The sequence below is a fragment of the Eublepharis macularius genome, chromosome 2 (assembly GCF_028583425.1).
Source record: "Eublepharis macularius isolate TG4126 chromosome 2, MPM_Emac_v1.0, whole genome shotgun sequence".
In the NCBI taxonomy this organism is placed as follows: domain Eukaryota; kingdom Metazoa; phylum Chordata; class Lepidosauria; order Squamata; family Eublepharidae; genus Eublepharis; species Eublepharis macularius.
In genome coordinates, this window is record NC_072791.1 from 230,211,359 (window position 1) to 230,229,675 (window position 18,317).

An 18,317-nucleotide genomic window follows, 5' to 3' on the forward strand; every position below is an offset into this window, starting at 1 on the left:
TTAGAGATGCAGCAAAGAAATATGCACATCGTGCTCCTGTGATGTACCGAACAGCTGTGGCCAAGTACCAACAGGGCTTTTTTTCTGGGAAAAGAGGTGGTGGAACTATTATCACATGTGCATGCGCAAAGTGCATGCGTGCTCCTGGAAGTGATGTCATTCCCTGAAGTGACATCACTCCTGGAAATGATGCCGCTTCCCAGAACCAGCACAATGCATTACAACGAGATAAATGTTAGTAAGCTTGGGAAATTACACTATTATAAGAAAGGGTTTTTTTCCTTTCTGTATCCTGTACAAAAAGCGAAATCTCCCATTCCCTTTCCCAAACATTTCATTTCTTTGGAATCATATTTTAAAATATGCAAGAAGGAGAGGGCCTCTAAAAATCTAAAACTCATCTCACAAATCTAAATTCTAGTAGATTCACTCTGCCAGCGTAGAAAAAAAATTCCAAAAATTCTTTCTCAAAATTCCACAAAGTCTGAAATTCCTAATCTAATGAATATTGAATTTTTAAATTTTCAGGGAGGGTTTTGCTTTACTGGAGCAATTCAAAATTAGATACTCAACTTTAGCTGCATTCAATTTAGTTTAAAATGGCTTTTTTGTTGCCTGCCAACTCTACCTTACCAATGGCTAAGCTGTTGTGACATTGTGAGATGCTAATAAATATTCCAATGTCCCAGACAAACAATATTCATAAATACTTCCTTAACACCCCTATGTCCACTGCAATTTTAGTGATGTTAATCAGCTGAGGGTGGGGAGAACCATTTGAGTTACAGCTGTTAAGACATAAGAACACACATACACTGATGAATATATTAATGAAAGCCTTCTGTGACTTGGATGCAGCTATCCCTTCCTAGCATAAAACTGGAATAACCATAACTGATATTTTAACTAATACAAATAACCATAACTGATATATTTAACTAACCTTATATGCCAATAAAGGCTAACTTGACTTGACTTGAACTAACCCAGAACCAATCTGCATTCAAAAGCTGTGGGAACCATAACAATGTCAACTTCAGTCAACAAAAGAATGAAAGCAACACACACACACACACACACACACACAGCTCCCACCCCCATGAAAAGAAAGCAGAATGAACTCAAAGCAGCACATATACACAGCCCCCCACAACCTCCATGAAAAGAAAGCAGAATGAACTCAAAGCAGCACACACACACAACCCCACTCACTCACTCACCCAATGAAAATAAAACAGAAAGAAGAATGAACTCAAAGCAGCTTAACCTCCTCTGGAGAGCCGACTCCAGCAGCTCTGCTTGCACTCTCTCTCTCCCTCCCTCTCACACTCACTCACGAATGAAAAGCAGAATGAACTCGAAGCAGCTAAGCCTCCTCTGGAGAGCTGGCCCCAGCAGCTCTGCTTGCACTCTCTCTCTCACACACACAAATGAAAAAAAGCAGAATGAAGTCAAAGCAGCTAAACCTCCTCTGCAGAGCTCATGCTGGGCCCCAGCTCTCTCTCTCTCTCTCTCTCTCTCTCACGCACACACAAATGAAAAAAAGCAGAATGAACTCAAAGCAGCTAAACCTCCTCCGGAGAGCCGGCCCCAGCAGATCTGCTTGCACTCTCTCTCTCTCACTCACCAATGAAAAAAAGCAGAATGAACTCAAAGCAGCTAAACCTCCTCTGCAGAGCCCACAGAGCCGAAAGAGGAAGGAATCACGTGGGCAGATTCTAAAGCTGCCGGAACAGCATTCCGGAGCATTCCCCCTCCTGAGTACCAGCAAGATCACCCTGAGGTGCACAAAGCAGCAGAGTCTCTCTATGAACAAAGTAATCCTGGAAGCCGAGTAGAGAGGCGCTCACTTCCATGGAAGGTCAAGGCTCATTTTAAAGTAGTTAAATATCATAGCGAAGCATGGTATCAAGGTAGTCTATTATATATGCAACTTGGAAGAATGACATAATCAAATTGCACAACATCTCCCCTTCCACTCACCCACACTCCTGCTCATAGTTCCATTCCTCAGCATCAGTTTTTATGGTTATGCTACACCCCTCACACTGTGAGATTAAGAGCAGTGAAAGCCCAGGAATAAAAGGAACTAGTAATTTGAGGGGGGAGGGGAGTGTCACAGGTAGGAGCTCTTACTTGCAATCGTGTTTCTCGATTTCAAAGTGAGGGTTGAAGTTAAGGATAATCTTCTGATTGGGTTCTGGAGCATAAATGATCCACTCGCAGTTCTGGTGGGAGGGGTAGTCCTGGGGGTAGCCAGGTGAAGTGATGTAGCCAGCGTCTTTGGAATTCAAACGGCCCCCACACGATTGAGCTAAAAAAGAAACAAACCAAAAGGCTTGAAATAAAAACAGCAGCTGAAATCAGTTAGGAACTTCAAATGCATTACAATTTATTCCTCAAAGTTTGTATCAGCAGATGCCTGAGTTCAGTTTTTTCCCCCTTCTTCTTCCTTCCTTTCCTTTTAAAAAATGTTTTACAGACATATAGTCTCCAAGTACAAAGGAAACCTTTGGACACTCAGAGTGAAGGTGATTACTATACACAACAATCCTCCCCACACACGGACACATACCACATCTCAGGCAGACCAGAAAAAAGCACAGCTATAAATGAGCCCACCTACGCAATTTCAGATGTCTTTTTTTTCAGACAACACAGACATCAGATTATTTGGAAATGGAACTGACTCTATTTCTTTCCTTCTGTTAGCTCTTTTACAAGTAATTCTATGGCCTTCATCCATCTTTACCCTAACAGTACCTCACAGACATTATTAGATCCAAACTGAACAATACTCCCCCTTTGCAAAGCAGGGGAGAAGGAAGATATAATCCCTGCTTTACAATAGAAAACAGGCGTCGTAGGACCAACATGGTTGATGCCCCAGACAAAATTAGATGCACGGTAACCCTGCCTTGACCCTCCTTTCCCAAGCCTTGGACTCCTCCCCTCCCCCATATGTATGACAAAGTAAAAATCACAACTTGCCAATACTATGTCTCAGTCATGTGACTTTAGGAAAGGAACATGCTTGTGGTTGCCTAGCACAGAACTATCTGATTGCTCTTCAGTCCTGTAAGAGCACTTTTTTAGCTTGGATGAAAGGATCTCTCGGGAGGATTTCAGGTGGGTAGTGCTGTTGATCTGAAGCAGAAAAGCAAGATCCGGGTGCAATAGCACCTTAGAGTCCAACTAGATCACCAGGGTATGAGCTTTCAAGATTTGGAGAGCTGGCAATATTTAGCAGGAGCTAAAGGCCAGTCGTGGGATTAGAGGTGGGCACGGACCAGGAAAAAACCACGGGGCTGTAGGCCCGTGGTTCGTGGCATTTCACGGACCACGAACTTCTTACGGACCCACCCCAGTCCGGGAACCAGTCAGTCCATGGTCTGTCAGCACTGGTTTTCATGCCACTTGCAAGCAAGAGGCACGGAAACAGGGCTTTAACCCCCCCTTGCTCCAGCTGGTTGGTGGGGCTCTGCCGGTCAGCTGGAACAAGGGGGAGAAGTTTAAAATGCCCTCCGCGCTGCTTGCAAGCAGTGCGGAAGGCACTCTGTTGCTCCAGCTGGCTAGCGGGCTCCATGCCGCACTCCCAGCCCAGGCAAGCGGGAGAAGGAACCCCCTCTTCCTTCTTGCCTCGCCTGGAAGACCAGCTAGAACAGTGTAGGGCATTTAAATGCCCCGCACCACTCTCCCAGCCCAGGCAAGCGGGAGAAAGAACCCCTGCCAGTCAAGTGGAGCAAGGGAAGGATTTAAACTTTAAAGCACTCCCAGCACCACTTGCAAGCGGCGGCGGGAGTGCTTTAACCCCCCCCCCCACCACCACCCATGTCTGGATTCACAGACCACAGACTAATGGACCAACCAAAAAGTTGTGGGGTCCATGGAAAACAGGCGCCCCATGACCTGCCGGTTTGCGAACTCTGAACTGGGCCAGGCCATGTCAAATTTTGGTCCATTTTCCGGTCCGTACCCACCTCTACTTGGGATATAGATTCAAGGAAGGGAAGGGAAGACCATTCTGCGTTGATAAAATTATTATAATGGGGGGGGGGTAATAGAAAATCTTTCTTGTTCTTTCTTTCTTTTGCAAAGGGTTGTGTGCCTTCATCATGAATACCAAATATCTGGACTTTTTGTAAGGCCAGTCACAGGAGTGTGCAGAACCAGGACTATAGTGCTTCTCCAGAGGAATAACCTGAGCATGGCTTGAACTTGTTTTACGTGGTGCTGCTGTAAACCTTGATGTGTACGGGAAGCAACTTGAGAAGCTCTGAAGCCTTTTTACAGGCCGGCAATCTAGACAAATATCCACCCTGACAACATGAGGGTTCGGTCTGCGGAGAAGGTCTACGTGTCCCACCCAGGAGGCTTCTGCAGCAATGGCTTCCAGATCACATCTTGGGATTCCTTGTTCCAGATCCAACCACAAGGCTGTGCTTCCACACCCCTCTCCCCTTCCCAGACCTCTCTCCCTCTTGGCTTTTCCTTCATCTCCTCCCCTTCTCCTCCAAGATTTCAAGCCAAGCTAAGCAGTTGGAATTAAAGACTGCAATAATCAACCCTGGTGGTTTTTGTGGCGCTGGCCCACAAATAGCCTGGTAACAATTACATTGTGAGTGAGGAAAGCACTTTCAGCCCTTGGTTATAACAGCAGACCCTGGAGGGTGATTTCATCTTCAAGAAAACATTTCATCTTATGAATGCCACAAATCTGATTTATTATTTCATTACTGGCTGAGGGGGGAAAATCTGCATCATCCACACAATTGATAACATACTGAAGAATCCCAATAATGCCCCTTTCCCCACACAGTGTCTACAAGGCACATTGCTTTTATTTTCCCTGGACCCATCAAGAGTGATGTAGCCGCACAGCCATACTATTTCTACCCCAAAACTCTGATGTTACCCCCGCAGCAGTCCAAAGAGGCTCGCCCTGTAGGAAGTCCATGGACTGTCTGTCTCGAATGGCTATGGACCTGGGGACAGCTGATAAGGGAAGAGGGGCAATGGAGCAGGTTGCCTTTTATGAGAGTTGCTGTAGCACAATGGTTAAGTGGTTCGGCTGTGAATCAGCACTCCACTGGTTCAAATCCCACTCCTGCCATGAGCTCAGTAGGTGGCCTTGGGTCAGCCATGCCTCTCAGCCCCAGCTCGCCAGCTGTATTGCGGGGATAATAATAACACTAACTTGTTCACTGCTCTGGGTGAAGCACTAATCTGTCTAGAAGAGCAGTTTATAAGCGCAGTTATTGTTATTATTATGAGTGCAGCCACATAATAATTGAAGCACTGTACTGTTCTCCCGAATTCTTTTCTGCACCCCGAAACTCAAAGCCATACAAACTATACAGAGAGACCCATACAAAAACATGTTGTCTCTGTGTGATTGTGTGTGCCTCTGATGTCTGGTTTATGTGTGACTGCAGTCTGAAACACGAGGGGTTTGTGTCCAAGTAAATAAGGTCAGTGTGAAAATAATGTTGCCAGGATATAATCCTGAGCTCCGCCCTGCAGCATGTGGGCTCCCCCCACCACAGATACACAGAAACAAGGCAGCCACAACTTGCTCTGCACCTTCACATCTTAATACACGAAGCTGCCGTATACTCGATCAGACCAAGGCGCTCTCAGGATCCGTCCGTCAGGCTGGCTGAGGCCCTCTGAGGTCTCATGTGGAGGTCTGCCACTGCGTGCCAAGCAGTTACTCTCCCACTGAGCCACAGCTCCTCCCCAGCATCTACGTACTGGAATACGAATGATCCAAACCACACGTGCGCTAGGACTCTTCCAGCCCACTCTGTCCACCAGAGTCCACTACCCTCTAGGAAAGCTGCTTTCGAAGGCCGTATGTGCAGGCACACTTGCTGCTCGTATACAAGGCTCGCTGGATCATGGCCTGAGGAGTGTCTAAGTGGGACTAGACAGGAAAAGATGTTACTGCCTCATCACCTAGTAGGGATTTTTTCCAGCAACCTGGAGCGAGGGGGGGGGGAATGACCTGTCATTTTAATGAAGATTTCATGGAAAGTTGTTTTTTTTAACCAGATGATGGATGATATTTACCTCCATTCCACGAAAAGCATCAACAGCCCATTTCTATACCTTAAGTATCTGTTAAAGGAACAGGACATTTCCCCCCTCCATGTTGTTGGCAACCCCATCTCCTAGTGCACCCTGGAATTTAAAGGTACAGGACATATCTCTGACTTGCAAGTTGGCAATCTGAGCTGTAAGGGAGTCAGACCAGACATGGAAGATGCTCAGGCTGTTATAACCACCTATTCAGATCAAGTCAAAACAACCTGAGCCCTTAACATCACAAGCTAAATGCGGGAAGGGGTGGTGGTATTCCCATAGTGTATTTCCAGAGGAGTTAGCTGTGTTAGTTGGTAGTTGCAAAATAGTAAAGAGTCCAGTACTACCTTTAAGACTAACCAACTTTATTGTAGCATAAGCTTTCGAGAACCACAGCTCTCTTCGTCACATGCATCTGATAAAGAGAGCTGTGGTTCTTGAAAGCTTATGCTACAATAAAGTCGGTTGGTCTTAAAGGGGCTACCGGCCTCTTTACCACAGCCTATTAACTCACTGTTCTAAATGGTAGAGGCAGTGGATTCAGGTGGGCTATTCTACTACTTTTTCACAACTGAGATCAAAACTGGCTCTGGGTTGAACACCCGAGTCTACCTTGGGATGGAGAAAAGCACGGGTGTCACACCAGTAATGCACGGCAGTGCCTTTGCACTGTGACGTGTATAGCAAATTCACGATCACCCCACCCACCATGTAACACTTTTTCTTTTTTTCTTTTTGCTGCTCTGAGAAGGGCCAGCAAGAAGATCAGATCAACAGATCGCCCGATCAAATGGTAAGCCAGGTACATGCGCGTTAGTCTGGCACGGCTCTCTCAATTCTTGTTCCACACTCTACACTCAACTCCACCCTCTCCAAGCTTTCTCTCATGGATATTAGCCAAGTTAGTAGGAGTGGACATTGGCACCTCCTCCTAAGGAGCACTGCCCAGTTTTTGGCTTGAGTCACTAGTGCAATAGAAAGCTTTCTGATGCACCACCAGCATAAGAAGTCACCCTAGGGTCATGAAGGGAAGTGTTGTATTGGTCCCAATTAAAATGAGTTATGTCCTTTTAAGCCCATGGAACTCAATGGACTTAAAAAGACGTAACTGCTTAGAATTGCACTGAAAACTCTGCTAAACCATACTGATCCAAGAAAAACAAAGAACAAATTTAAATACATTGTTTTTTTTCTCCTGTGATTTGGAGACAATCTCAAGATTAAAGCATGTATGTTTTAACACAAGCAGATGAAACCTGAACTTTGTCAGGGCACATAGGGTGAGAGGCAGGATGGAAGAAAGAACAGTTATGGCTGCCACAGGTGACCAAAGGGACTGGAAGTCATTCAGTGCTGCCTGAATCACCAAAGGAAATCTTGCCCCAGTTGGTCAGCAGTTACTGCCACTGAGAACTAAGATTTATCAAGCTGTGTCCATCAAGGACTTGCCCAGACAGAGTGAAATACCTTTAATTGTCATAGAAGATATATTCTCCTAGCTGTTTGAATCTCTGGTCCACACACTTAATTATGAGAATTAGGCTTACCGAACAAAGGAAAATATTGGGCACCCTGGAGTTTGTCATTAATGAAATCGTTGTCTATGAATCCATGATGTTTTGCATAGGAATGCCAATCAGGTGCTAGGCAGGGTCTCCACTTGGCTAATATGAAGAATTCTCGATGGTTTGTTTTTCTTCCACTGAATTATCATATGCCCTTGGGTCAGCATCTGTTTTTTTTTAATAGGGGCCTTATTCTGATAGGGGCTGAACCAGAAACAGTTCTGCTCAATTACTTACTTACATGCACAAAGAAGGACAGGCATAGGATTCTCAATTTTTCCTCCCCAGCTTCAACATCAACAGAGGCTTCTGGTGTGGTGAAGTGGAGAGCTGGCCTACCATCTGAGAGATCCATGTTCAAATTGCCACTTGCCAAAAAATTACTGGGTGACCTTCAGCCAGTCTGTCTCTCAACTTAACCTACCTCACAGGGTTGCTGGGAAGATAAAATGGATGAAGAGGGAGCTTCTTGGAGAAGGTACAGGGTAAGAAAATGCAATAAAAGGGCCTAACCACAGGTTCTGTTTCCAGGTCCACCCCCAGTCCTATTAAGCAGAAGTGCAGGGCTTAAGCTCCCCCGTCCCCGAGCATGCCGTTTTCCCCACCTGAAAAAAGCCCCAAGAGCTGCTACTTGCCCCTTTAGGGAAACCAACTCACAGCCACTCAGTTGGGTATGTGAACTGAGATGAGAGAACTCTACTAAAGACTGTTACTGTTTACATTGGGAGGGTAATGAGAGTTAAAAATGCCTCCCAGTTCTTCCTTGGCCATACTAGGGAAATCTCCTGCACAAGTACAATATGGGGGTCCTTGGGACACATGTAACCCCCTCAAAGTCCAACTATGCTGCTAGGGTTACCCATTGATTCTCTCTACAATATGTAAAAGCGGGGCTCATTTTGAGGGGGAACGCACAGGAATGCAGTTCCGGTAGTTCTCCAAAAAGGTCACGTCAGGTGGCACCGCCCACCTGATTTGGGGCCATTTTGGGCCCATTTCAGCCTGGATCGGGGCCGAAACGGCCCAATTCGAGCCCAAAATGGCCAGGATCAGACACAAAACAGCCAGGATTGGTCCCGAAACAGCCAGGATCGGGCCTCTGATGGGTGGTGGATCACTCTCCCGCTCAGCAGCGGCCCAATCCTGACCACTTTGGGCCCCTTTTTGGCCATTTTCAGCCCCTTTTTGCCATTTGGGGCCCAATTTCAGCCCTGAATGGCCAGGATTGGGTCCAAAACAGCCAGGATAGGTGATGTCAGGGGGTGTGGCACATGCAAATCAGTCATGCTAATTACACTTCTGGTGATGTCAAGGGGCATGGCATATGCAAATGAGTTGTGCTGATGAGTTATGCTAATGAGTTCCTGCAGCTCTTTTTCTACTAAATGACCCCTGTGTAAAAGTAATTCTTCCCTTCTCTGTTTTCTTTTTTTGGGAGGGGGGGGTCACCTTAGTTCTATAAAGATATACGGAACACCCTTTTTAAAAAAAGTACGCCAGTAATGTTTAGGTGTGCGTTCCCACACACTCCACTCACCCACTATAGCCATGGGAAATGCTATTCCTGCTTTCCCAAAACCTCTGATTACCCAAATGCGTCGGATCTCCGCCTGGTCCTTCAGACAAAAGAGGGTGGGAAATGTTGCCTCAGCTGGCTGGATGTATAAGCAAAGGCTGACATTAGAGGCTAGCAGAAGCACATGAAATTATACACTGCCAGAAGTTTCCAGGTTGAGGGGATTAAAAAAAAAAACATCAAGAGCGTCAGCGGACCACAGCGGAGTCGGGAAGGAGAAAGGGTGACGAGAGGAGAGGCTGCGGAGATGCTGCTCCTCTAACGTCAGTCATGCCTGAATATCACCATCTGCATCAAAACAGCACGGCCTTGTGAATTATATATTACCTCTCAGCAGTCACCTCAACAGGAGGACGGGGCCTTCTTCCTGCGCAAGGTGCCACCCCCCCCCCCCCCAATACCGCAAACTTAATGAATTTCCTCCTCCCTCATTTCCACCTCAGACAGCCGGCAGCCTCTGAAGGGCCCAAGGCAGGAGGGCGGCAGCAGGGGGGGGGGGGGGGGACGACGCGGCTTCCTCGCCACAATTCTCCCGGCATTCTTGCGTGCAGCTGGGCCTCCTCTGCACATCGGGCGGGAAACCCTTGATGTGGAAAACTAAAGCTGCACTAAATCACGTAAGGAAACCAGGCCGTTGCCTTTAATGGGGATGCCCAACCCTGTACTCAGAGGCGACTCGCAGGAGGAAGCCTGATCTCTGGCCCAGGCGAACAATCACACCCGTCCTTAACACAATGGCAGAGAGAGCCGAGATCATTAGCCCCCGGCAAATCATCCTGCTTCTTAGCCCAAGCTCTTCTCCCTCCCCACCCGCCCCTTCCAACGGCACGCGCAAACTGGATTGCAGGGTCCCCCGGCACCCCACACGTCCACAGCAGACCTCAGGGCTGTCTCTTTAGCAGGAGTGCCTGAAAGCAGGCCGGGGGCTCATCCCGTGAAAGGAGAACGGCAAGGCCAAGGCGCCTCATCCAGCGCAGAAGCGTCCCAGTGAGGGACTCGGCCCAGCCAAGGTCTGGCCTTCCAGGTGTGACTAAGAGGGAGGTGCCAGCTGGCTCAGAAGCAGCCGAGGGTATAATTTTCCAATTTGTAGGCTGCACTGCCAGCGCTGGCAGAAAACCTGAAACCCTGCTGTCAACATCCCGCACACCACAGGGGGACCAAGGGGGAAGGGCCCGGTAAGAAGCCACCGCCCTCCTGGCAGGCACCCCCCCCCCCAAAAGTCACTTCAGCTTTGCAGACTGCCATGGCCCTCGCTCGCCTCCCTTCGAGGAAATGCTCTGGAAGAAAAATCTCCCTCCTCCCTTCCAACATAAAGGCACCCCGCACAGAAGCCGCAAAAGGGAACAATAGCAACAGGAAACCGCCCCCCCCCTTCACACAAGACTCCCCCTGCCCACCTCACAAGGGAGTCATCACTTCCTATGCCACAAAAGAAGTCTATTTTTAACTCACAACAAAGTCCATCTCCCGTGCATGTGCGTGTCTATGTGGTGTGTTGCTTTGTTCTAAACACATTGATTATTTAAACACTTTCTCCTCACACATCCGAAAGACTCTGTGTGACTTTCCCCTTTTGGGAAAAAAAAATCCTAGAGAAATCTCACCAGAAAGCATTTAAGAGCTATGAACGTATAAAAACATCTGGTTTTGTTCCATGGAGAAAACTTTCTCAACACAAAAACATTTACACAAACCCACAGTTCTTATTCAAATCTCTTCCTCTTGCTTGGAAGCAACTCACACACACACAAACCTGCCAGCACAGATTTTATGCAGGCAAGCGACACCCTCATCTATCAGTTACTTGACAGATACAGATGTATCAGCAATTTATACTTCCCTCCTGTGCACACTTTTGCCACCCTCCTCATGAAAACAACTGCAGGCCATTTGCACAAGCGTAAACCCTTCCAACAAAAATATGCAAGCGACAGATTAGATTTTGCTTGGAACAGGGTGAAGCCTTGGAGCAAAGAAAACACGTTCACGCCTTCCACACTTCATCATCCGTTCACATCGAGTACAGGATTTGCATGTATGCTTTACTTGCTCCACTGGGCCAACTTCTCAAATATGAACTAAGTAAAACAACATACTAACCGCTTAAGTGGTTTGGAGTTTCACACTGAAATACTGAGGATAAAGTAGGGAACAAAATAGTAAAAAGTCCAGTAGTACCTTTAAGACTAACCAACTTTATTGTGGCATAAGCTTTCGAGAGCCACAACTCTCTTCGTCAGATGCATCTGACGAAGAGAGCTGTGGTTCTCGAAAGCTTATGCCACAATAAAGTTGGTTAGTCTTAAAGGTACTACTGGACTTTTTACTATTTTGCAACTACAGACTTAACACAGCTAACTCCTCTGAAAGTAGGGAACGTTTCTGTTAATATTCAGTATTAGCTATATCATATTTGGGAAGTTTGCAACTCTCGTTATCTGATCTAATCCTGTAGCAGAATACAATATCTAAGAAGAGCATTCTTTAACTCCAGTCCTAATCTAACAACCTTTTAACCTGGGGTCATTCACGCATTATACAGGGCAAACCCAGATATACTGGTCAGTGAACACTGAGTGGCAACTAGTGTTGGTTCAATGTATCTGTACGCTCAGTATCTGTTAGCATTCTAGTTACATCATTCACACTTCAGATTGTTAGGAGTACACTTCAAGTATCTGTGGCATGCACACACACGCCCACCCAAGAATAACTGTGCTAAAAAGACCACAAAACAAAACACTTGTAATTTTATGGGGCAATTCAACCTACACTGAGGAGTTTTTCAGGAGGCATTTGAAATTCCCAAGATCATAGCAAATCTTTGCTTGAGGTAAGTGAACCTGAAAAGGAAAGAAGCAGCTGCTACCACAAACAGGATGATCTTACACACAGACACACACACACCACCAGATGGATTAATAACCTTACCCCAAAACATGGGTACTTTTGGAATTTTGAGAAAAGACAGGAGGCATGCCTGTAAAATGTCAGTCACAGAGGGAGCAATCACAGACTGGCGAGGTGGATGCAAGCCAAACATCCTTCTACAGTGGGGACAGCTATTTCTGAATGGGTGTTCCTAAGGTGGCTCGCCTTCAGATGGAGCCACGAGATCTCCCAGAATTATAGCTGATCTCCAGACAACAGAGATTAGCACCCCCAGAGGAAAAATGCCGCTTTGGAGGATGGACTCTGGCATTATGCCCCACTGAGACCCCTCTCCTCCCCAAAACCATCTTCCCAGGTTCTACCCCCAAATCTCCAGGAATTTCATAATCTGAAGTTGGCAACCCTGCTCCCTGCAGGCACAATACCATTCCTTTGTGGTATTCACATCATCCTATTCAACTCTCCTGAAATCTTTTAACATCTAAATATAAAAATTTTACACACATTGCAGGATGTCACACAAGCACAAAAATCATTAAAATATTAAAATGTTTGAATCTTTGCTGTCTTTGTTTTTTTAAATAGCATATCAAAATAGGATACGCTTTCTTGTAATGCACAGATGACTAAGGTTATGATTTAAGAAATATAAAATAATCAGAGGTTCAAAATATGGGGAGTTTAAGACTATGAATCCAGCCTTTTAAAAATCTTGGTATGACAGACTATCAGCATTATCCACAGTGTAGGTTCCAGGTCAAATATAGAACATGTGTGCATTTCAGTGTGTCGGAGGATACTGATATGCGTGCATATATGTTCTGAGAAGCATGAGCTCTGAAAACTTGCTGCAGTTTCATCTTCCTTCCCTGGGAAGTTCAAAAAACAGACACTTTCTTTTCTCTTACCCCAATGCATCAGCCTAGAGTTGAACCAGCCATTGTGCAAAGAACTCTTTAAGTAGAGCTATGGCCAAATTGAGGTCCTTGCTACGGAACATTAATCTGTCAATGAATCATAATCATATTCTTTTTAAATAATGTGTGCGCTCCCTTGGGGGAAAAAAGTAAGAGCAGAGACTACAGGAAGCTGCCTTTGGCTAAGTCAGACCTTTGTCTTGCCCCAAATGCTTGCCCTGTTCTCGGGCAGAAGTTGTTGTTGCTGGATTCCATTAACTGGAGATGTTGAGCATGCAACCTGGGACTTTATATATACATTCTACCACTGATTAACAGGTATTCTCTGTTCCCAGGTGGAAGACAAGTCTGAAAATGGGTGGCCTTGAAGTTTAGAACACTGTCTGTACTGCAAAGAGTTTCAAGGGAGTAGGATATTAAATGGAGAGTCTCTCTGTATTTGTGTGTCCACCGTGCAACTACCTTTTGAGCTGAATGAATGCTCTGTTCCTGAAAGAATGCTGAAGCAGTCACAGAAGAGCTGGTACAAGAAACAAGGACAGAGCAGTAGAGCTCATTTTGCCCCAGGTATCACAAAACTGCCTCATTTTTGGAAACCCAAAGTGAACCAAACCCTATAGGCTATTTATACAGTAAAATGGGAGAAACTTATAATTATATGACCAATAACTTCAGTTATGGTCAGCACAGCATAGATGGGAATCTTGAGCCTAACCAAGACCAATACTCAGGACATGACAGATTCATATTCAATGCAAGCAACCTCTAGTAAGAGCCTAAAAGTCCAGTGTGACCCTACTTAACTTCTAGGGTTTCTCTGTGGCATCTTGTCTTCTGGAGCAGCTTATGGCAAAGCCCAACCCACCTGCTGCCAGTAACATCAAGAGGGCCATGAAAGAGGGGAGCACCAGCCCACCAATGCTCCGGACACAGCAGCCCCTTCCTTCCTCTGCCCCTCCAGCACATGCCAGCTGAGATCACTGCCCCATGCTGAGTCAACAGTGGTCAAGGGCATGCCACCACCAGCAGAGGACAGGACCAAGGACAAAACCAGGGAATAAAAGCAGTGGGGCAAAGCAAGTGGGGGGATGGACTAGATGGTAGAGAATGAGGAGATGCTGGGAAGAAGAGGAGGAGGAGCAGCAGTGGAGTAGGGTTGCCAGCTCTGTACTGGGAAATTCCTGGAGATTTGGGGGGGGGGGGGTGGAGCTTGGGCAGGGTGGAGCTTGAGGGAAGTGAGCTCAGCAGGGCATAATGCCATACAGTCCACCTTCCAAGGCAGATATTTTCTCCAGAGGAACTGATCTCTGTCGCCTGGAGATCAGTTGTAATTCCAGGGGATCTCCAGTCACCACCTGGAGAGAGGCAACCCTTCAGAGGAGGGAGGCTCAGGCAGGGACAGGCCCAGGCAAGGACTAAACTCTTGGGTGGGTCAAGTGGAACCTGGAGGAGGCACTCATAAGCCTCGTCTAGGGTTAGCAGATGGGCAGAGTGGGCCCAGAGGAACCCTCTCCTAGACATCCAGGCATGGTTTGGTAAGTCAGGCACTAACTGCGGGGGTGAAACTATCTTGCATGGCATTAATTGTATTATACACAGTGCAAAAAGAGTACTGCCTTGACCTAGATAGCCCAAGTGAGCCTGATCTCATCAGATCTCAGAAGCTAAGTAGGGTTGGCCTTGATTAGTAATTGGATGGGAGACCTCCAACAAAGATCAGAGTTGCAAACTTCTACTTCAATACGATACAGAAACAGAGTAAATTAAAACCTGTATGCTAAAATGGACGCAAAATTTGAGAGAAGAAATAACATTTCAACAGTGGGAAAATTTATGGACTATGGACATAAAATTTACAGCAATCCAAACTCTGAGAGAAAATTGGTGTAAGATATTTTTTGATGGTACGTCACACCAGAAGATATTGAAAAAATGGATAAGAAATACGTAGGGTCATGCAAGGAAGAAGATGGCTCGTATGTGGTGGACATGTAAAAAAATACAAAAAATTGGAAAGATACACACACTGAGATTCAGAAGATTTTAAGAATTGATTTTGCCATGAACCCCCAGACTATGTTATAGGGAATAATACCAGATAAACTTGACAGAACACTGTGTGAACTATTAAAGTATTTGCTGACAGTGGCAAGAACAGTAATGGCAAGCAATTGGAAAGAAGAATGTCCAACCAGGGAAATTTGGAAAGACAAAACATCAGACTATGTGGTGAGGGCAAAACTGACACGTTATATAAACAGAAGGCCAATTAAAGAATTTGAAGAGAGACAGGGAAACTATTTTGCTTACGACGGATAAAATTCATAAGACATTTTAGCTCTGTAAATTTGAATACGATTACACATTAGGGTTGTCACTCCCCTGGTGGGAGATCAGGGGGATGGCCCTTACTTTGCTCTGTTCCTGGGTTCCTGTTTGTGCGCACAGTCACTTCCGGGAAGTGACATCATTGCGTGGGTCAAGGGGCAGCCTGGGAGCGCTTCTGCACTCACCAGGGTGCCAAATCAGCCCACTGTGGGTGCAGGAGCGCACTGTGCTGCCCAGGGGCACGCTGTGCCGCCCAGGGGGGTGCTGCGGGAAATGCACCCCCCACCAGCCAAGTAAGCGGGGGCTGGGGGAGGGTGGGACCAGGGGATCCCCAACCTGGGTGGGTAGGGGAATGGTACCCCTATTACACATTGATGTTTCATAATTTGACTGTAAGATAATTAGTTAAATAAAGCTAACCAGTAGAATAGAATGTATGACAGATAATATTGAAATACTGATAAAAAGTCAACATTGTCATTGTTAAGAAATATATAAGTAAAAGGTAATGACAAAACAGGGGAAATAAGGACTTTTTAAATTGTTAAGATAAGGAGTAGAAATAGGTTTGAATTCCCAATATTATTTTAAACACTCTTAAAAGGTTATGATAATTAGTTGTATTACGAAAAGGTAATGATAAGATATTGGTAATAATGGAATAATGAGTTTTTTATTTTTTTAAGATTAGTAGAAATAGGTTTGAATTCTGCACATGTTGTTTATTTGAAAATATATACACTAAACAGTTTTAATTATTATTCTATCACCTTTAAAGGTTATGATTTTCGTACTATGTACTTTAACAATCCTTGTAGCACACAGCTCTTTATTTGTTTTTCTTGTTCCCCTCTTTTATCCCTCTTTTTGTGTATTCCCTTTGAGTTATAATAAAATAAAATATTTAAGAAAAAGACCAGGGTTGCAGAGGCAGGCAATGGCATGCCACCTCTGTTAGTCTCTTGCCATGAAAACTCCACCAGGGGTCGCCATAAGTCAGCTATGACTTGAGGGCACTCTCCACCACATAAGAGTACCATGTAGTCCCTTGAGAACGGCCCCTTTGTTCAGAACCTAGCTACAGGTGGGTTTAATGCTCTTGCTATCCAGAATGATCATAAATAACATCTCACTAGCTAGAACTAAATATATACATATTAAATGGCCCGTCACGTATCATAACTCACCAACCAACACTGCTTTTAAATTAAGCAGCACTTCTAACAAAAGTCGTTATTTTATTGAATTCCTCCAGGCATATCAAACCCCACCGTTATAAAAGTATAAAAAAGAGCTGGTGTGGTATAGTGGATAGAACGCCGGACTAGGATCTTCAAGAGCCAGATTCAAATCCCCATTCTGCCATGGAAGTTTGGGCCAGTCACACACCGTCAGCCTAACCTACCTTACAGGGTTGTTGTGAGGACAAAACGGAGGGGAGGAAGATAAAATGGAGGGGAGGAAAATCATGCAAGATGCTTTGGGGCCCCATTGGGGAGAAAGGTGGGTATAATTTAAGCAAATAAAACAAAATATAGTTATAGCACTAAGCAATTATAAGTTGATTAGTAACAAAACCCATTGTGTGCGGGAAATACAGGCTCTAGAAAGGGGAGGGTGGGCATGTGGGCATTGCCTCCTCCTCCGTGCCTGATACCAGCCAGGTGAAGGGAGGGGAACAGACATCGCCACCTGTTCTGCTCCTGATCCCGGCCAGGTGAAGGGGAGGCAGGCATTGCTGCCTTCTCCTGGTCTGATTCTGGCAGGTTGAAGGGGAAGCGGGCTTTGCCACCTGCTCTGCTCCTGATCCTGGCTGGGTGAAGGGGGGAGCGGGCATTGCCTCCTGCTCCTGGCCGAGTGATGGCAGTGGCGGGCATAGCCACCTGCTCCACTGCTGATCCCAGCTGGGTGAAGGCGGGGGAGGGCATTGCTACCTGCTCCATCCCAGCTGGGTGAAGGGGGGGGATTGCCACCTGCTCCGCGCCTGCTCCCGGCCTGGGCTTCCCACCATGACACGCTCTCCGGAGGGACGGGCTGCCTCTTCTGGGCTTCCTTCCACAGCAGCGCGCTCTGGAGGCGCTCCAGGGTAGGAAGTGAGCTGTCTGGAACTTGGGGCAAATCCACATTACTCATTCTAAGTCGCATGTTCCCCGCATTCCCCACGCAATCCCGAGTGCCGGTCACATTACCTCATTAAACAGGCGCATTTCATTCTCATTTCTCCGGAATATGTGGTCACAGGTTTTCAACGGGAGTTTCACGGTGGCCGTGAACAGGCCAATGTGCAATTTAGGCATTTTTTTAAAAAAACCACCCCCCTTCCTATCTCTCCGGCCGTTCCGAGAGTTCCTATTGGTTGATTCAACTTGCAAGTGCTCCGTAGTCTGCAAAAGACTGTTTTTGACTTCATCATAGCATTGGATTTATTGACTATGCTGTTTCTGAATCAAATCTGGTAGTTTGAAAAATCATTTTGGGGTGAATCCATCCTCAGAACGGATTCGCGAAACTTCCTTTTTAACTGTTTTTTATTTTTTTTTATTTTATATTACTGTAATATCGAAATTACGAAATATCAAAATAATTACACTCCAAGGAAGTGAAACTTCAGTAAAATTCAGGCACTGAACTGTCCTGCATAGGAAATGCCCACGAAAGCCTCCCACATGCTTCCAAATTTCCAAAAAAGAAACGGGAGAGAGCCATCAGTGCTGTCAGTGGGGGAAAGAGAGGCATCATTATCTTCAATGATGTTTCTTTATAAGGCAAGATCAAAATAACGGAAAAGTGCGCTCAAAAAAATAAAAAAAAATGGGTGGGAAAAAAGGTCCCGCCCAAAAAAGCGGTTTTCGAGCGGCCGTGTGACTGGAGGGACGCGCGAGAAAGACGGATTGGAAGCAAGAATGTGAACAAAGAGGAAAAAATCACGTACTGGAGGCAAATGGAAGATATCCA

General features: G+C 45.9%; 1 protein-coding gene across 3 annotated transcripts in view; it reads right to left on the reverse strand.

Annotated features, from left to right (window-relative positions):
* Positions 1-18,317, reverse strand: part of NRP2 (neuropilin 2) — a 254,599-nt gene that overhangs the window by 209,254 nt on the left and 27,028 nt on the right. For all 3 annotated transcript variants that reach the window (XM_054970181.1, XM_054970184.1, XM_054970183.1), the window contains exon 2: positions 2,137-2,314. In XM_054970181.1, the coding sequence (XP_054826156.1) occupies positions 2,137-2,314 (178 nt within the window). The remainder of the gene's footprint in view (positions 1-2,136; positions 2,315-18,317) is intronic.